The 20836-nt window shown below is 46.0% G+C and overlaps 1 protein-coding gene and 1 long non-coding RNA gene across 10 annotated transcripts in view; one reads left to right on the plus strand and one right to left on the minus strand.

The window, feature by feature from the left end:
* The window catches only part of Ranbp10 (RAN binding protein 10), a 60797-nt gene that overhangs the window by 10976 nt on the left and 28985 nt on the right, over positions 1 to 20836 (minus strand). For 3 of the 6 annotated variants that reach the window (NM_001135875.1, XM_017601317.3, XM_039097834.2), the window contains exons 4-6: positions 8572 to 8739; positions 3388 to 3410; positions 894 to 1078 (exon numbers count right to left, since the gene is read on the minus strand). In NM_001135875.1, coding sequence (NP_001129347.1) covers positions 894 to 1078; positions 3388 to 3410; positions 8572 to 8739 — 376 coding nt within the window. Of the gene's footprint in view, positions 1 to 893; positions 1079 to 3387; positions 3411 to 8571; positions 8740 to 15774; positions 15901 to 20836 lie in introns of those variants that run through there. The other 3 variants (XM_063278126.1, XM_039097833.2, XM_039097835.2) reach the window with 2 other exon arrangements.
* On the plus strand, positions 16058 to 19831 carry LOC108348930 (uncharacterized). 4 transcript variants are annotated; one of them, XR_005497069.2, is made up of 4 exons: positions 16058 to 16316; positions 16443 to 16725; positions 17304 to 17457; positions 19661 to 19831. It is a non-coding gene; the product is annotated as an uncharacterized LOC108348930 (long non-coding RNA). The 4 variants fall into 4 exon arrangements; XR_005497070.2 differs by having other exon boundaries at positions 16443 to 16540; XR_010060205.1 differs by having other exon boundaries at positions 16058 to 16725.

Genomic DNA, 20836 nt, shown 5'->3' on the forward strand with positions numbered 1-20836 from the left:
TTGGCAATATGCATTTTTATAGCAGAAAAAGTGTCCACAGAAGAATAAACCATAGTGGTCCTAAAACTTCTACAAAATAGCCCTGGGAAGGAACACGGCTATGCTGGTGATTTTTTAAACTAGTTATTTCCTTTGGTTGGTGGTGGTGGTATCTTTTTTTTTTTTTTTTTTTTTTTTTCTTTTTTTCGGAGCTGGGGAACCCAGGGCCTTGTGCTTGTTAGGCAAGCGCTCTACCACTGAGCTAAATCCCCAATCCCGGTGGTGGTATTTTTAAAGTCAGGTTCTTTCTACATAGCCCTGACTGTCCTGGAACTTACTATTGTAGATGAGGCTGGCCTTAAACTCACAGAGATCTGCTTACCTTTGCTTCCCAAGTGCTAGGATTAAAGGTGTGCACTTACAAATAGAAGACTTGTGAGCTGGTTGAGGGGAAGGTTTTTTTTTTTTTTTTTTGTTTTTTGTTTTTAAATTGTGGTTATTTTGAATTAAATGTATGTATGTATGTATGTATGTATGTATGTATGTATGTATGTATGCATGTATACAGACCCATATGTGGGTTTATACACTTGAGAGCAGGTGCCTCAAGAGGCTAGTGATGTCAGAGGTGTTGTGAGCCACTTGACATGGGTGCTGGGAACTGAACTCAGGTCTTCTGCAAGAACACTCTGTGCTCTTAACTGCTGAGTCATTTCTGTAGCCCCACACAAGGTTTAACTAGGAGCAGCTCCAAAAGTATGAGTGAGATGTGCACTGGTGAGAGGGAAGCATGAGCAGCTGAGTCCTCTGCCAGTGCTTCTCAGGAGCATGCCCACCACTACAACTGTCAGCAGTGTTTGCAGTACTGCACAGGTCTATAGTCCCATGAGGCCTGGGGGAGGGGGAACACTCACTTCTGCAGCACTGCCTGCCACTCGCCAAGCCGGGCACTGATGGGAAAGCCGTGCACAGTGCCCTGGACTTTGGTACGCCACTCCCGCATATAGTCCTCAATGTCGAACAGGAAGGGCTGCTGCCCAAAGTTGGCATCCACAATCTCCCCAGGTGTCTGTAGGCCTACGGTGGGGTAGAGGTTGGCCTGAGGAGAAGAATGAATATCAGTCAGGCCCCTGAGGGCAGCAGGGCTGTGGAGCTTCTCTTCACTTCCATGGCTCTGCCAGCCAACACTAGGGCTGGAAGAGACGTGCATGGCAGGAGCAGTAGGGACCAATCACACTTAGTCTACCTCACTAGTAGAAAATTATACCCAAAAGCTGGGGGGGAGAAGAACAAGTAAGGCCTCACATGGACAGTCTTCCTCTGTCCTGTCCCCAAGGCCTGGGAACCCCTTACAGAACTCAGCAAGGTACATAGTGGCAGACAGGGCTGGATACCCTACATATGTACTAATAAAAATGTGCTATGTGGTGGCTTATGACTTCTAGAAAGAGATGCAGGGCCAAGGATCCCTCAACTAACAAAAAAGAGGTGCGTGAGGGAATGGGGATAAGGAACACCAATGAGCACAGGCAAAGCTTTGACGAGTTGCTTCTGGAGCTAGTAATGGAGAAGCTGCCCTCTTCCTGTGAGAGGCTAACTCAGCAGTGACTTATGGAGCGCTCAGCTTTACTGTCCATTTCCCAGGACCAGCTCTAGTGAGGCCACCCCTCATTCAGTACTCCCACTGCCACCACCCAAGGCTTCATCCACCCCCTCCCAAGCCACTAAACATCATTTTCCCAGGAGCCCCTATCCATTCTTTTTTTTTTTTCAAAGATTTATTTATTTTATGTATATGAGTACACTGTAGCTGTCTTCAGACACACCTGAAGAGGACATTGGATCCCATTAGAGATGGTTGTGAACCATGTGGTTGCTGGGAATTGAACTCAGGACCTCTGGAAGAGCAGTCAGTGCTCTTAACCACTCAGCCATTGCTCCAGCCCCCATTCTTTTTTTAAAAAGAAAAAAAGGTGTGTGTGTGTGTGTGTGTGTGTGTGTGTGTGTGTGTTTGTGTGTGTGTGTGTGTGTGTGTGTGTGTGTGTGCATGCATCTGTGTAGCCCTGTTGTATATATGTAGTTGAAGGTTACCTTGAAGTAACCTTGCTGTCTCCACCTCCCAAGAGCTAGGGTTATAGGTGTGCACTGCCATCCTTGGCTCCCTTGGACTCTCTTCACCTTCCACTCTTCAGGCAAGGGTCACTCATAACCATCACATACATTTTTGAGCACATGGTTTTCAGCTCACCACAAAATCAGAACCTATACTCTCTCTGCTTCCTTTCTTTTTCTCCCATCTTCCACACCACAGGCAAAGTCCAGGGACATTTCCCAATCTTTCCAAAACTTGACAGCACACTGCCCACAGTCACGTTTGTTCATTTCACGTCATGTCTCCATACTTAGACGCTTCCCCAGCCAGAGTCAGAATTCTTCTTGAGTCTGCTCCCTTTGCCTAGGACAACATCCCCTTTCTGGGGCTTCCAGGTAGGAAGGAAGGAAGGATTCTGATACGTAGACAGGAAGTTCAAACATGACTGTGGGTACTACAGTTAAGATTCAGAGGCCCCTCAGATCACAAATATACTTTCTGGGGCATAGTGGAATATCCAGGATCCTAAAACAGCCACCAAAGGGCTGGGGATTTAGTTCAGTGGTAGAGCGCTTACCTAGGAAGCGCAAGGCCCTGGGTTCGGTCCCCAGCTCCGAAAAAAAAGAACCAAAAAAAAAAAAAAAAACAGCCACCAAAGTCAGCAAACTTCTCTTCAGAACCAGGGCAAATAGACCCATGCCAGGCTCCTGGCATTTTGGCTGAAGGCTCTGCATGTGACAACGACTCAGCAAAGTCACGGGACAGAGAAGGTGGGGGTAAGTCCCAGACTAAGCTGACAGGAAACCCTATCCTTTTCTAGGAAGAGAAAGCCCACAAAACTCATATCCCAGGCTCGGAAGCCTAAATGGTACATTCTAGGTTTCTAGAGGTGATAACTTTCCTCAGAGTTCTCTGAGGCATGTGTAAAGACCAGATTCCTATGAGTTCAGGAGCAATCCCTACATGCCACACCCAGTCAACTGGCTGGACTCACAGACATCTCATTCGGATCAGCCTGTCCCATGGAGTTACCCTCTTTAACCACCCACCCCCTTACTCCCACCCACAACTGCCTTAGAAAATGCCACAAATTTCTGTCACCTGCTAAGAGACGTGGAGGAAGACCAGGCCTTGCTGCTGAAGAGAGAGGATGGCCAGCAGGTAACCCTTATTGGCACCCTCAAGCTGGCAACACATCACACATCCCTGCTTGGGGAAAGGGCCAGACTCCACACCCTGCACTTGGAGGTACCACCACCCACCCAGCAGCCCTCAACAGCCCAGGAGGAGGAAGACCCATTACTTGTAGTACTCACCGGGAGATCTGTGAAGGCAATACCTGTGGGGAGGAAAAGACAGTCATCAGTGATTAAATAGGGATGGTCCCTTGGTCTCCAGAGCTCTGTGAACTCAAAAGTGCAGATGGTAGTCAAGCATGTACAAGAGGTACCAGGGTCCGGTAGTTTTAGGCCTGGGCCTTCTTCTTGCTGTATAATCTAAGCAGAAGGAAAACCAGGACCTTAGGTTATTAACTAATTGCCTATAGTTTTTTCCACTTTTTCCAAGAACATCTGCTAAAAAGACCTAAACCAAGCGATTTATCTCCTCAGCTGGCTGTTCAAACCTCTTGATATCTAACGTGTCTGTATACAAGCCTACCATGTGCTTACCTTATCATCTATTACCTGATCCACTCCTCACGTTCATTCCTTAGAACAGCATTGTGTTCATTCTCCCAGTTTTCAGACAAAGAAAATATCCTCAGAGGTTAAAGGAGTTGCCTTTGGTCACTGAGATGTTGGTAGGTAGTTCTATACAGCCTTAGTCTGAGTCCAAGTTGACAGATTAGTGCGCCCACACTCAGACTCCATTTATTTCAAGTTCTCAGAAGTTCCTTATTATCCAAGATCTGGCTGACAAAGGCCTGTGCATCCCCTAAACACTCCTGTTGGAGTGGGGAATGCATCTATGGACTTAAGATTTGAGCTGCAGTAAGGGTGGAGGTTATGCAACTCCCAACATACAAGTAAACCTGAGCACGATCCACAGGATGGGGCATCCGATTGTGAGGAGCCAAGGGAGACTCTTCCAAGGCCTCACAGACCTCTTTTTTTTAAAAGACTTCTATCATGTGGGAACTCCTCAGCTTCTGGCATTAGGGGTATACAAAGTATGGATTCCTTGAAGGTCCCAAAGGACTTCCTGCACCCTAATCCAGCAGGAAACAGAACTCAGCAATACAGCACAGTTGAAGTCTGAGCAGTTTTACAAAGTGTATGCTCTTCCTCACACTGATTCATAGACTAGGTGAGGACAGATGACACATTCTTTTTTTTTTTAAATAAAGATTTTATTTTATTTATTTATATGAGTACACTGTCACTGTCTTCAGACACGCCAGAAAAGGGCATCAGATCCCATGACAGATGGTTGTGAGCCACCATGTGGTTGCTGGGAATTGAACTCAGGTCCTCTGGAAGAGCAGTCAGTGCTCTTAACCACTGAGCCATCTCTCCAGCCCCCCAGATGACACATTCTTTGCTAGGTCTAGGTACAAATTGGCTACTTTACTCTTCAATGAGTAAAAGACAACAACCTTATGCTTCAACGGCCTGGGGACAATTGTGAGCCTCGTAAATAGGGTCAGAGTCACAGCATCAGAAACTTCTCATTATAGTGTAGTCTGCTGGAGAGCTACCCTTGTAGATCACGGAGGATCTAAGGTGCAACTCTCACCTAGGGTTGAGGAGAAGCTCACAGGACCTTAAAAGAAGGGGGACTCGAGCTTCATCAATCACTGCCATGTGACCTTTTCGCAAGTCAACCAAAGTAGTCTAGCCCATCTGAAGAACCCTTTACCTCATGAAGGAAGCGGGAAATAAGGACAGGAAAGTAAGACAGTCTATGAAAGCTGTATGATATACCATGCAGTATGCAGTCTAGGTACAAGGTGGTTGCTGTTGGGCTGGCTACACAGTGAAAAAACTGCCACACTCTGGGAAAGGTTGACCCACTTAGACCTGCCCAACTCTGCCTTACAATGGTACCAGGAATGACAAGTCCTTGAAGGGCTTCCAGAACAATGAAGAAAGAAATCACTCTCATCTATGCTGCACTGTAGAAAACAACACCGCTCCATGAGGAGGCCCTGAGCCTCCACAAGGCTACTATGACAATAAGATTTGGGTAGGCACACAGGATGAAAGGCCAGGCAAACGAAATAGCCAGGATTGCTGATGAGGACCAAACGGTCAAGGCCCTGAAGCTGAGGACAGAAGACCATGTACGTCAGTACAGAACCACACGAAGAGGAATCTACAAGCACACAGACCACTTGTGGACCAGACAGCAGTTCTCCATCTCCGTTTACTAATTTAATCATCAAGTATCTGCTGAGGCCTTGCAGGAGCCAGGTCAGGTAACAGGACTGGTAGAACGGCAGTAGGCTAGCTCATCTTCAAAGTGTCCCTGAATTCACCAAAAGAGATGGTGTATGATGGATAATAAGAAATACTGAATGATGGTATATAAGGCTCGAGGGCTGACCAAGAAAAGGACCAGGGAAGCCAGAGACAGGAAATGTCATTCTACTTCCCTAAAGCGGACAGAACTAGAGTCTGAAGCATATTAGTAGTGACAAGTTGGCACATGATGTGGGAAGATTCACCCAGCATCTATCAATCCAACATCATGAAACTTCATGATCTAGAACATACAAAGGACAGGACCTATTTATCTTTCAGTAAGTGCTCAACAATACATTTATGAACCAGGTGGTAAAACATGGGCTTCAAGCTAATATACTTGACTCACTCCCGCCCACTTCCCCATCCCCCCAGTATTAGGAATGCAATCAGTGCTCTATCAATGGCTCCTATCTCCAGCCTGCTCTCACTTATTATTATTACTATTTCTTATCATTTATTTTTCTTATTCCTTCTTCTTAAGATGCCCTAGCTGGCTGGCCCTGAGCTTTTAAAGCCCCTGCCTTAACAAATTGGGATTATGGCCTGTGCTACCAGATGGAGCTTAGAGATGGAGGTGATGCAGGATAAACTGATTCTTTGGCCTTTTCTGTGTTTACTTTACCTTGTTTTACGGTACTAGGATTGAATGTAGGATCCTGAAGAAGCTAGGCAAGTGCTCTACCACTGGACTCCATCTCCAGATTCACCAAAGGTTCTTACTGGTTGGCATCTAGCTAAGCAAGCTCAACTACACACAGGACTCAAATCTTGACCTTTCCCTCCCCTAGCAAGTTGAGTATCCTTATTAATCAACTTGTTTCTCATACTTTGTGTTAACCGAAGTTAGAAATAAACATCGAATATCAAGAAATAAACAAGACGGCTCTGGGTTCGGTCCCTAGCTCTGACAAAAAGAAAAAAGGAAAAAAAAAAAAAAGAAATAAACAAGACTACAGAAAATTTTTTAAAAGATTAGAAAAAAAATAGGCATTATACTACTTACTACATGAAGTGTAAGCATGTGTAGGTCTTTGTACAGGGTCCATGAAAAGCATTTGATAGGCAGATGACTAAAAAACTGCCTGAGGGACCCAGCTAACAAAGTTTGTAATCCTTTGGTGGTCCCAGCACCCATCTAGAGGGTTCGAAAGAGACATGAAATGCACAGCGACTACATGTGCAGCACAGTATCTCCCCAATGTTATATTCCATAGCAGACATCGTGCTGTAAGCAAAATGTGGACAAGCTAGAGGAATGTGAAACTGGCTGCAGATGGGAGGTAAAAGAACGTGCACTGAGTGAATACAGTAGCCCTTGGGGTCCTGGCAGCAGGGATGTCCAAAGTGAGGAAACAGCCAGAGTCAGGAAGCAGAAGGAGGAGCAAAGAACCTTCTTGAGAACTTGCCAGCAACTGCAACTAGTGACATTCAGTCTCAGGAGTTTCTCCAGATGCGCATCAGGGAAACTCTGCCCGTGACATGTTCTCAATCACCATGTTTCTGTCCTTCCCTGCTGGTCCTGGGCTACAGAGTACAAACTACCCTACTGACACACTGGCTCTTCGTTGCTCATCCCCAGTCAAGAGCAAACCTAATTCCCTCCCAACTCTTGATTCTGTGCTGGCTACCTCCTAGAAAAGCCACACAAGGTGTGGGAACAGTAGCCAGATATTTACTGCCCACAGAGCCAGCTAGAAGCAGGGCACCAGGTTTCCATTCCTGCAAAGCTTAGTGGCCTGGTTAGTGAGGTACTTCTGGCCCTCTCCTTGGAAGAAGAGGGCTGTGTGGCTAGAGTAGAGACCCTTGCAAGGCAGCCAAGCCCAGCAGCTAGGAACCGAATTAGGAAAGTTTGACCATATCCCAGTCAGTACCTTAGGAAAAGGCACCAGAGTAGTCAAAGTCCTTTTGCTGAAGTTTTTTATCATATGTTTTAAATTTTAATGAGTTGACTTTATCTTGTGTTTTTATGCACTTATGTGAATAGGGACACACACATACCACGGCATGTATGGAAGTCATAGAGCAATATTGGGGTAGTTGCACAGGTCAGTTGCTGGCCTTTAACATACAAACCATCTTGCCTCCACTCCTGAATGATGGGATTTGTGCCCAATCTGGCATGCTTTCTGTTTTGTTTTTATAGTGCTCTGATAGTCTAGGCTGGCCTCAAACTCACAGAGCTAAAGACGGCCTTCAACTTCTGTTCTACCTTCCTCCACCTCTGCAGTGCTGGGATTCCAGGCATTTACCACCACATCCAGCTAAAGTTCTAATGCTAAGTTCATGTATAGAACAGCTCCATTCAAGGAGCCCATCACAACCTCAACTTTTCCACTGCTAGACTCCTTCCTTCACTCTGTTTAACACTGCACCAGTCCAGGTCTGCCTCACCTTTCTCTTCTCACAAGTGCACCCATGCCTCTATACCTCTGCACCTCTGTTCTCAATCCTCATACCCATCACAACTGGGTTAACCTCAGGATACTCACCTGCCTTTTCTCCTGGCCCTTTCTCCATTGCATCCTCCCATTTCTCTCTGGAGTTTTACTTGTAACTCTGTCAACATTGCTGCAGAGATCTGTCCATATCTGACTCCTTCCTGTTTACTTTCTGTCTGACAGCCCTCACTATTACCTTTATTATCCCAACTATCAGAAGAACTGCCCAATCTGGGTCAGGTTCTAGGCATTCAAACCCTAATCACTGATTACTACAGTCAAGGCCCTCAAACTTCTCCATCAAATACAAGAGACAAGACAAGCCAGGATTGTGACCAGAATATTCCTGCACCCTCAGTAACCACCCTGGACTTATCCAACAAATGCTGCTGAAGGAACAGGTTAATAACAAGCATTCCCTGTTGCCTTCCATTCACCTGAGAGGGTCCCAGTGACTAGAAATGCCTGCAGTTTCTTAGAGAGAGCTGTGCAGAGGCTCCATGATTCTACTTTGACTTCAAGACCTGCCCTTGAGCTTCTCAGCAACCAAAGTGGCTTTGCAGGCCAGACCCTTCAAGGTCTCCCATGCACCTACCAAGGCTGTGGCCATTCTTGGTGTAGAAGCAGGTGCCATTGATGAGGTTGACACAACAGCCGATCACATCACCTGTGGTGAATGTGGGACCATAAGGCTGGCCCGTCCCCGAGGAGCAGAAGGAATGCCCATCATCGCCATGGTAACCATAGGAATGTTTGTCCCAACCTGTGGGGAAGAGAGCAGCAATAGCTGAAAATAAGCACTTGATAGAAGGCTCTGAAGGTCTCAGTTACACTTCCCAGACTCTCTGCCCACCTTAGCCAGCACTCAGGAGTGTGGTCTTTCATAGAACTGCCTACAGAGGCATGGTCTTGGTGAGTTACACACATATTTTGATTTTGAGTCCACCAAATCATCACCTCTGAGGAGCTGAGGCAGGGCTGAAAGGGACTCACTGGAAGACAGGCAAAACAGAAAGCCTCACAAGTCAACTAGAATTTAGATCTATACTGGTGGGTTGTTACGATTTTGTTTTTCAGACAGGATCTCTAGAAGTCCACAATAGCCTCTAACTCACTATGGTACTGAGGCTGGTCCTGAACTTTTCTGATCCTCCTGCCTGCATCTCCCAAGTACAGTTTGCCCAATGGTTAAAAATATGTGTATGTGTTTTAACTAGAGAATAATGTATCCTTTTCTTTATAATGGTACTAGAAATCAAAACAAGGGTCTTGGGAATGCTAGGCAGGCATTCCACCATTCAGCTATACTAATTCTTTTTTTTTTTTTTTTTTTTTTACATTTTATTTTAAGACAAAGTCTAAACTGCCTAGACTGGCTTCAATCGCTTGAATAAGAAGAGATTCAATGCAGTATCACTTATACTAAGCATACTATACTACTGACTATACTCCTAGCTCCTCTTCCATTTTAGCAGTACAATTCAAATTAACTTTAACAAATGTATACACACACACACACACACACACACACACACAGAGAGAGAGAGAGAGAGAGAGAGAGAGAGAGAGAGAGAGAGAAACTGTGCTACCACTAAGACAACAGACTGTTGCCAAGTGTGGCAGTACATGCTTTTTTCTCAGAAGACAGGTAGGTGAAGCTCTGAAATCTAGGCCAGCCTGGTGTACTTAAGAGCTCTAAGCAAGCCACAGCTGGCTACATAGTAAAACAATGTCTCAAACAATAACAAAACCAGGACACTAAAGAGATGACTCAGTGGTTGAGAGCACTTACTGCTCTTCACAGAGGACCCAGGTTTGGTTGCCAGCACTCACAAAGCAGCTCACGACTGCTAACTCAAGTTCTAAAACACTGATTTCCTCTTCTGGCCTATTTGGGTGCTGCACACACAGGATACACATAAACATGTAGGCAAACATTCGTATACATAAAATAAAAATAAAAATATTTCAAAAACCCAGAATGTTATGTTTTTCCTTAGGAATAGCAGCTATAACAGCAGAATGGTTCATAGCTAGCATGAGAACTTCCTTTTGGAAAGGACAAGGTGCTGTCCACTTTGCCACTGAATAATAAAAGCCTGCTCCAAGGAGTTTGCAAAGGGGGATATGGAATAGAAAAGACATAACATGTAAGTAAACAAGTAAGCAAGATATACCTAGGAGAGATTAGAGACATAGCTCAGCAGTTAAGAGGGCCTGGGTTCAATTCCCAGCACCCAGCTCCCAACCATCGGTGTAACTCCAGTTCCAGGAGATCCAATGCCCTTTTCTGGCCTCCATGGGTACTGCATGCATGTGGTATACATATTCAGACAAACACCAATACACTTTTGAGCAGAGTTCTACTTGTCAAGAGGATCAGAGGGACAGACAGATTTGGGTAAAGAGAATACAATTGGCCCATCTGAGAAACAACTTGGCACAGGTAGCTATAAGGATAACAGCTCTCAAAGCTCCTCTCAGCCACTGTTAGAAAAAGCCAGTTTAGGAGCCTAAGGCTAATAAACAGAGAGCAGAGGCAAGAGATACAAAGAGCCCTGAGAAACATATGGGTACTTGAGACCTTGCCCATTTGCCTTTCCAGAGGTCAGGAGACCAAGGTGATTAGAGATAGGGTCTCTTCCTTAAGTAATCAACATTTTCTGAGTACAGGAACCATAGTCAAACATCCTTCTGTCCATAGTGCTGAACGTGTGGTTCATGTAGGACTGAAGACAGCTCAGTGATAAGAGTGTCTGTGTGGTACGCATGAGGTTCCATAGAGAGACTGATAGTGAAGTTATTTTTGCACTTTGAAGAGAGACCTACAGCCAGGTGGTGGATATGACTCTGCTCTAGCAAACAGCTTCATTCCTGTGGTTCTCTACTCCTCACCAATAAACAAGGCAGAGGATGTTGATATCCCTAGAAGCTTGAGTCATTTATGGTGCTAAGTACCCCTTTCCTATTTAGAAGACCAATACCCATGCCTGAGTAAGCCCTCCCTACCCAGCACCCTCTCCTTAAGAATGATGCACCTTCCCCACTTGTGCCCTAATGCTAACAGCATGCACACTCCTTTTTCTCTGGGGGAGCCTGGTATAAAGTTCAGTACGTGTCTGCTAATGAGATTTGCCATTTCCACTACCAGACTACCAGACTACCAGACTACAGACATGAAGGTCAGCAGTAGACTGCTTGCCTAACATGCTTGAAACCCTTCTGAGTCTGATGCCCAGTCCTGCAAAAAGAACAAAGCCATGACTAGAGCCATGCTGCTTCAAAGGACAGCAGGACACAAGGGTCACAAGAGGACAGGTAGACCCTATTGTCTAGGTCAGGCTCTGTAGGGAATCATATCCAGGTAGCTCTGGCTCAGAAAGATGGCTGGGCTGACAGGATGTTGTTAACCATTCCTCCTTCTCCAAAGAAATTAGGTATTGCTACTCTCAAAGAGAACTGGTCACACTGGCACCCTATCAGAAAAGCTAAATGGCAGGGTGCCCTGCCAGAATCAAGTACCTACCAGATGCCAGTAACAAAAAGGAAAGGCAAGCTACATTCAGCCCAGGAGGCTCCATGTGTCCAGTTTAGGAACCCCAGTACCACCTACTTCCCCTGACTCATCATCAAAATAGGAAGACCCAACACATACACAGGGTGGGCTGAGGAAATGAAATGGTTCATTGTCTTGGCATTCCCACATACCATGCAGAGTGAGAGACTCCAGCATGATGGCTCTGGGAGCCCACCCATGCCACTTCTATCCACCAGAACACATCAAGGGCTTTAGTCCCAAAGTAACAAGGAGCAGAAAAGACTACCACCAAACCACATCATCAGTATACTAGGTCAAAACCCTGGATGGGGGCCTAAGCTGTGGCTGCCCACTAGGTTCTGGCACAATGCTACCCATAGAAAGGGGCCAGACCATGCCTTACCCACAAAGCTAGGCTGAGCCTGGGCCTTCAAACCAGTATTTTCCCAATTACCACTCAACAGTGGACTTTGGGTCAGAGGACTTGATTTTGTTTTATTTCAGTTGGGGTCTCACTATATTGCACTGGCTGATCTCAAAGTCAGGTTCAAATGATCTTACTGACTCAGTGTTTGAGTCTGAATCCCAACTCTTCAGTTCTTGAGTTCTGACTTTCAAGGATGGCAGGATTTGATAAGACTGTGTATCACAAGCCAAAGGAAGTATTTATAGTAAGGTTCTTTTTTCTCACAACCTTAGACACCAGTCTAGTAATCACACTTGGGTACACTGTACGTTTAGCTCCCTTTTGCCCTGCAATGGCAAGCAGGGTCACCACCCACCTCTCTCAACAGCTTGAACGGCCCAGTAGCAGAAGATCCAGGCCTCTCTGTTTTCAGTTGTCTGAAGCACTCAGAACACACACAGCACTCAAGGACCATTCTAGAGGTTCAGGGCCGGCTACGGAGAGGAAATGTGCTGGGCTGGGGGTTTCCTAAGTCTCTGAGGTCCTGGGGCTACTATGAAGAGAGCAAGCGCAGTGTGGGACGTCAATAGTAGGGCTGGCCCACAGGGTAGTTGTCAGTTCAAGGAATTCCATTCAGAAATTGGGCAAACATGCTTCCCCTCTAACCCCAGTTATCTTTAAAAGACTGGCAGGACGACAGTGTACAACAGATCAACAATGGCTAACAGGGAAGCAGAAGGTTTTTTTGTGCATGTGTTTCCATTCAGTAGATACTATGAGGTAACAGAGCACATTCCCATCACAGCACTGTGCAGCCACACCGCACCCATGGCCATTAACCTCAGTTTGGGGAATCTTGGGCCATGGCAATCCTAAAACCTCTGGCAGCTGTAGGCAGAAAACAGTAAGGAGCAGAGTCTTCCTGGTGGCTTTACATGGAAACTATGTTAAAGAAGGAAAGGAAAAAGCCAAAACAAACAAAAAACTCTATGTAGCTAATGACACTGGGTAAAGCATGCCTTCCCACAAGCTCCTGGATCTTCCACTGATACAGGACATAGGGATCAATTTGAAGCCATGAGTAGGGCAAGGGAGGATATAGTCAGCACCTGTGTAGTGAGGGATGGAGAGAGAGCTCAGCAGAAAAGAGCACTGCTGCTCTTACAAAGGACCCAGTTCAACTCCCAGCAAACACATGGTGGCTCACAACCATCTGTAACTCCAGTTCTGATACATTCTTCTGGCCTCCACAGATACTACATGTGCAAAACACCTACCCACATATAAATAAATATAAGAATGAAAGAGACAGAGAGATAAACAATCTTGTGCCATCATCCCTGGTGGCCAGGAGACACCTAGGAATGACCAAGAGAGTCTAACTGGGTCTGGCTAGGTCTAGGCTCAAATGGCATCTGTCTCATCTGGCCGAGTTGTTCTCCTTCACCTCCCAGATCCCCTAGGAAAAGCTGCGTTTGTCAGACACTGAACCAGGTTAAGGAAAGGGATGGCACTGTTCTGCACAATGGGGGTGTGCAGCCCCCACTCCCCGGACTTTCTCTCTAGGGTAGAGTTTCGCTTCTGCGCATTTCCCATAGGGCTCCTTTCAGATATCTGGGGAGGGCTATATGGGTGAGTGATGTGTGGGTAAAGTAGAGAGAAGACTGACCTTGCACACATCACCAAGTCCTAAGTTATAGGTAAATATGAAGAAAACGCTCCCCAAAGGTGGCCTGGATGCAGTGCTACTGAGTTCCCACTGGTTTTGACACAGACTTCTACACATAGTACTGGTTGTGAGAGGTGGAGCAACAAGGGCTCCCCACCCTGTTCTAGGCTGATCTGGCCACAGTCTCCTCAGAACATACTGGAGAATCCCTCATCAAGGGTAACAGACACAAGTTTTCTACTGTCAATAGACCATTTCCCTCAAAGGACTCAACTTGCCCTGAAAAAACACAGGTTTGGGGTTTTATTTCATTTTGTTTTTTGAGTCTGGCTGTGTTATGAAGCCTGGTGTTGAACTCCTGACCTCAAGTGATTCTCTACCTTGGTCTAAGTAGCTGAACCTACAAGTGTACACTGTGATCAGCTTGAAAAATACGCTTGTTTAGACAGTTTCTCACTCTGTAGCACAAGTCGAAAACTCTAAGCAATCCTCTTGCTTTAGTTTCCCAAGTGATGGGAGTTACAGGTATGAAACAACATACAGAGAGGCAGCCAAAGTCCAGTAATGTTTACAGAGGACAGGAGCTGATGTTTCAAAGAACAGAATACTGCCAATAATGAACCCCAATGTCAAGTGATAAGAGTGTTAAAATCGGGGCTAGGGATTTAGCTCAGTGGTAGAGCGCTTACCTAGGAAGCGCAAGGAAAAAAAAAGAACCAAAAAAAAAAGAGTGTTAAAATCTAGCCAGATGGTGGTGGCACACCCCTTTAATCCCAGAACTTGGGAGGCAGGGGCAGGTGGATCTTTGTGAGCTCAAAGCCAGCCTGGTCTACAAAGTTCTAGGATAGCCAGGGCAACAGAGAAACCCTGTTTAAAACACATGCACACGCATACGCACACGCACATACAAACCAAAAACCCAGAAAGCAAAAAACCCACACAGACAGACAGACAAAAAAGAATTTTCATGTCTAACTTAGCAGCCTTCAAAAAGGCTGCCAAGTCGTAGTGATGACATGCTAAGGTGTGTCTCCTGTGGGTGAGGGCAGTAGCCCTTGGAAAAGTTCACCTGGATAGCCACAGGGCTAAGGGCAGTGCTAGACTTGAACCTAGGTAAATGAGAGGTGGAGGCTCTCACTCTAACCAAGCTCCTCCCATCACACCATCACCTGAACCATCAGGATTTCTGACTAATTCTCCACCCCTGGTTTCCCAAGGTTCCTAGGCCCATCACTCCTATTCAGATATCTTCTAAGGACATCTCCAAAAGAGAAAGGAGAGAAAGAAAGAAAGGCAACAATGGGTCGGGCAGCACCAGGCTCTTTGGTGCCAACCTCACTTCTCACAACCCTAGCCCTGGGCAGCTGCTCAGTGGCTTCAGACAATTTCCTGACTGATCCCTTTTATAGTCACGGCTTACCTGAAGTACCCTACAGGACTGAACTACTGGGTAACAACCAATTAGCTTCTTCTCTCCAGCAGTCTCTAGGCACTGGCTTAGGAGGTATGTACAGGACAACAATACTAACAGGGAACATATGACTCCCAGTTTTATGCCAAGGATTCTGCTGGAGTGAGAAAGGGCACCCCAAATCTTAGTGCAGCCCTAATGTTCAACCCACCCAGCTGGAGGAAAGCACCACTTCCCTCACAGAGGGCTTGAGCACTACAGGGCACACCCTCATGAAGCACCATGGAAAGGAAAGATGTTCCACAAGATGATGACTGAACAAAGAGCCTGGTATGGGTGCTTAGCAGGCAACAAGGACCCCGCTTACATGACATGGAGAGAATAATTCCTGTTTGGCAGCTATACACAAGCATCATTTCCAGACTATCGGAAACCTGCCTCCATGCCAGCAATATCTAAATCATCTGCTGTATCACCACCTGCTACTACTGTTTACTTCAGAAACTTCCCAGTGTTCCAGCTGCACCCTTAGGAGGGTAGAGGAAGGATACTGAACATCCTGTTATTTATTCACCCTCTCACATGAACCTGGCACTGACCCCTGAACTCTCTGTTCTGTGGTTCCCCTCCTATGCCTGTGCAGATGTGACAGATGAGCTATGTGCAGAATGTGGCCCAGCTGGCAGAAGCAGCTCTCCTGCTGGGGCTATCCTGTGGCTATCCAAGCAGTGAGGCTTGGTAAGGTGCACTCCAGGAGGAAAGGTGCTCACTTACTTCCCATATTCTGTGGAGACAACGCAGACTACTCCATCCTGTGTCCTTCCCCATCTCAATCCCTAGATCAGGCTTGGGCAATAGCTGTTCCAGGAGATGTACTCCCAATCCTAACTAGATCCTTCCAGAAATACCTTCTAACAATTAGGGAAAATAGGTCTGAGTGGGCCTGAATTCTTCTCTGTCACAATCAAGGTGATCTATGCGACACCATGAGCACAGCAGCCTTACTACAGGAAAGGTGAATGGGACACTGCCAGAAACCTAGCTCTGTTGCAGATGGTCCTCCTTTAAGAGACACAGCATGAGTTTCCCTGGCTCCATCTGAGGCACAGAAGCAAGATCTAGACCCCCAACCTCTCAAAACACCCAAGCGTCAAAGAAGCCCAAACCCCTGGTCTCCATCCACAATCCTGCCTTCTTCAGTCAGCTTCCTTGATCAAGAAGTCCCAGAGCCCACTCTTTCCTGCTAGTTCTCCAAGGCAATGGGTGAGGCAGCAGGCAGCTACGCTCACCTACCAGTAGATCATCTAGTCTTGCCTGTGAGTCATTTAGCCCAGGGTTCCAACATTCTTATTTCGGGGCCACACCTGCTTCTTGGTTTCACACTTAAGGAGGCCAAAGAACACCTTGCAAAAGATAAACAAAACTTCCACATCTTCCAACAGAAACTTCTGACAGTGCAAACTAAGACGCTCCCATATGATCTTAAGAATCTGAGCATCACAGCCTCATGGGGAAGGTGTGCCTGTCATCACCTGCACTAGTAAGTACCCACAGTGCCATCCCTCTGCCCCAACAGCCTGGAAGGCAAAGGTGCTTCACTGAGCCAATAACCTACAAGAACACATTAGAAGTATCAACATTCTGACCATGTGCTCAGCCACCTTCCAGAATGCTACTACTGCTAGCACAATCTATATCCAAATAGAGAAAACAAACACCTGAGAGGTAAGTGCAGTCTGTGTCTGTCTCTCTGTCTCTCTGTCTCTGTCTCTCTCTGAGACAGAATCTCTTTATTATACAGTCCTGGCTGTCCTGAAACTTACTGTGCAGAACAGGGTGGCCTTGGGCTCACAAAGACCCACCTGCCTCTGCCTCCTGAACGCTGAGATTAAATATGTCCCCCATCATGCCCAGCTTCAAATAGTGCAGTTTCAATAAAAACTAACTCCAATCTATATGTAGACAATTCATAGAACTTTAAATGCACAGGTGCTCCCTTTTTCAGATAGAAAAAATTTTACCTTTTCCAACAACAATAACTATACTTATGCACCCCTTCCCTTTTTGTGTGTCAAGTAGAACTCATAGTATTGTCTACAAATAAACTCATTCGTCAGGATGTGGCAGTACACACCTGCAATCCCAGCATTTGGGATGCTAAGGCAGGAAGATTCTGAGCCTCAGAATCTTGAGGTATATTGTGAGATTCTGTCTTAAACCCTCCCCACAAAAGAATCTTTAGTTCTCATAACCACCACCCACTCCAGATACTTATATGCTAATGTATTTCTTCCATTTTACAGATGGAGAAACTAAAGAACCAAGCAATCAAGTAATCATTCTAGGTAGCAAAGCTGCAAGAATGCAAATGCAGGCAATGTGACTCCCCAGTCACCACCTCAGCCACCGAGCCATACAGTTTCACATGCCAATCACACAGCCCTCAAGACCTTCCAGGTTAGCAATAAAATCTTCATGTCTCAGCAGGTAAAGGTGCTTGTGGCCACACCTTGTATCTTGAGTTGGATCCCCAGACTCAAAGGGTAGGAGAGAACTGAGCATCGCAAGGTATCCTATGACCTCCACACATACACAAACCTGTATGGGCAGCCACACACATATACAAACACAATCAATTAACTGCCTTCCGCATGACCGAATGTGAGCCAGCTTCTGATTCAATGACACTGAACCCTGTAAGTATGAGGTGGAAGACTCAGCAGCCATCAGTGCCACAGAGCTTAAGGAACTGGGGTAGGCTGAGCTCTAAATCAAGGCTCATCAAGCTGAAGGCTGGCCTCAGGCCAAGAGGATCTGATGCAAACTGGTTCAAAACTGACAGGTGACTTACTGAAGTTCATTATGTTGAGGCAAAGGACAGCAAAATACAAGAACAATTTCAACCCAAAGCCATTATATGCAAGGTCTGTAAACACTCTTGGTGAGTCATGACTAAAAGATGTATTCCGGGGCTGGGGATTTAGCACAGTGGTAGAGCGCTTACCTAGGAAGCGCAAGGCCCTGGGTTCGGTCCCCAGCTCCGAAAAAAAGAACCAAAAAAAAAAAAAAAAAAAAAAAAAAAAAAAAAAAAAGATGTATTCCACAGCCAGGCATTACCATATCTAGTAGCACACACCTTTGATCCCAGTACTCTGGGTGGAAGACACAGGTGATCTCTGTGAGCCCAAGGTCAGACAGGTCTACAGAGTGAGTTCCACAACAGCCAGGGCTACACAGTAAGACCCTGTCAGTAAAATGTAGTCCAAGTCCTAAGGAGCTCCCAATTCAAGCACAAATATGATAAATGTGAGTCATACAAGGAATGATTACAAATGTCAGAGCTAAAGGGACCAAGGAAGATTACACTAGGGATCAAAAGGAAGGACATTTTCAGGCAAAATCAACCAATGCCTGCCAGTGGCAGTGTGGAATGTCAGCAGTATGTCTGAGGTGCCCCACAGCCATGATGATGTATGTGTAGCACGTGCAGGAGATAGAGGTATTTGAGGAAGAGGCAGAGCAAAGACTGTCCTCTCAGCAGAGGCATCAGAGGTCCAAAGCAGACAGGGGCACAATGTACACAGTAGAAAGCAGAGGTCTGGGCTGGAGAGATGGCTCAGTGGTTAAGAGCACTGACTGCTCTTCCAGAGGTCCTGAGTTCAAATCCCAGCAACCACATGGTGGCTCATAACCATCTGTAATGGGATCTGATGTCCTCTTCTGGTGTGAACTAAGACAGCTACAGTGTACTTATATATAATAAATAAATCTTAAAAAAAAAAAAAAAAAAACAAACGAAAGCAGAGGTCTGAGGTGAGGAAACCAGTATGGAGGTCATGGATGCAGAAAGGACAGACTAGAGACAGCAGCAGGAGCATGGGACAAGATGAGTAGAGAGCCTACAGGTTATTCTAGGAGCACACAGGAGGGCTAGGAGTCTGACTATCAGTAGAGGACACTGGTCTTTGCAAGAAAACTTCCATTTAGAGCAAGCAGGTTCAGTGTCTGGCAGCCTTAAGAACCGAGGTTTCTCAAGGGATGATTTGCTGAAAAGCTTAGTACAGTCAAGGCAGTGAGTGGGCAGGATTCTCCTGCTGGAAGGTCCCCTGGCTGTCCTCTTACTGCCCTCTCGGAACCTGGCCAAGCCCAAATGACCCCTCATAAGCCACGAAAAGTTCTCTTAAAGAAGACCAATACTGCTGCCACCACTCCTACAGGCCCTTTACTCAGTTACTGCTCATTAGAATAAGACAGTAGACCCAAAGGGACCAGAGACATGAGGAGTCTAGGGTAGAGAAGGAAAGAGGAGAAAGATCTATCAGTCTCATACCAGTTCTGCCTGGTTTCCGACACTCAAAAGTGAATCAGGGCCATAAGAAAATGTGTCTAAAAAAAAAAGAAAAGAAAAGGTGTCTATCCATGCTTGCAAGACTCCTTCAAGGCTCAGAAGAGGCAGTATTAAGAGCCAAGGGCCAATTACTTCTCAACTGCAAGCAGCAGGATAGATTAGGCCTGGGTTTCCCAGGTTAACATCTTCTCTCTGACTGGTTTTGACAAGAGCTACGTGACTCAGGCTCCCAGTCTGTTTTCAATGTTGCCAAGATTTAGAATCAAAACAGCCACTGTTTTATTAATAAAAGCATTTTTTATAATTTTGCAGGGAGGTGGTGGTGCATGCTTGTCAGTGGGAAGAGGCAGAAGATCTGCGAGTTCAAAGTCAGCCTGGTCTATAGCATGAGTTCTAGGACAACCAGAACTACACTGAGAAACCCTGTCTTCAAAAACAAACCAAAAAATTAAAATAAAATTTGAGACAGTGTCTCAAATACCTCAGGCTGCCTCAAAACTCTCTAGAGAGCAGAGAAACCCTGGAATTTCTGATTAACCTGCTGTACCTCCAAGAGAGCTGGGATTAGAGGCGTGCATAACTACATTCCATGCACGAGTCACATTATGCAGGGGGACTGGGGATCAGACCTTTACATGCTGGGCAAACAAACACTCACCAACTAAGTTTCAGCCCCAAACTTAATGATTTTTAAAAGTGATGGTGTGCAGCTTTCTGGAGATGCACTAGTAACTTGCAGACCAACTGTCCACTGTTCTAAAATACTAAGGCTTGCTCAGTCACCTCCCGAAGAGCTAGCCATTCCCATCTTCTCCTCATGAATCTTGTCCACATCAATTCATGAAGTTCCAGGCCACTGAGACAGGTTCTAACTGGTCTCCTTGAACTTATTGCTGCCCTTCCAACCTGTACTATGGTTTCCTCAAAACACCCAAGACAGTCCGTATTCTCTCCTGGACCCTGTCAACGATACAGCCCAGTCCCACTGACCTGGTTATCCTCTTACGGCTCAGCTCTTCTGCACCTCTTCCATCAGGATCTTTATCCTTTTCCCATCTGACCTTTCTTTACCACGTGTTATCTCATACCCCTGGCCTGACTGACTCCTCCTCATCCTTTAACTTCCAGCCTGAATGGCCCTGCCTCAGGAAGGCCTAACTAGAGTGATCAGTCCTTCAAGACACTTACCAAATGCAAACTGCCCAACACTGGGTTCCTAACTACATGTTTCTCCCCTACTGGGCAAGTTTCACAGGAGGGGATACTATTAACCTCAGGGTTCCACTCAGTGCCTATCATAGAGTATGTGCACAATGCATTATTAGGGCCTCACAGTTATGATGAATGAGACCTTCCCTGTAAAGCACCCAGCACAGACAGAGCCTAGAACACAAAGGCGCTTGGTTATCTATAGCTCCAAGAGCAAAGTGCCCGTGGGTCAATCAGAATTCTGTTCACACAATGCTATAATGGAACCAGAAGGCATTC

Source organism: Rattus norvegicus, chromosome 19 (genome assembly GCF_036323735.1).
Source record: "Rattus norvegicus strain BN/NHsdMcwi chromosome 19, GRCr8, whole genome shotgun sequence".
Classification (NCBI taxonomy): domain Eukaryota; kingdom Metazoa; phylum Chordata; class Mammalia; order Rodentia; family Muridae; genus Rattus; species Rattus norvegicus.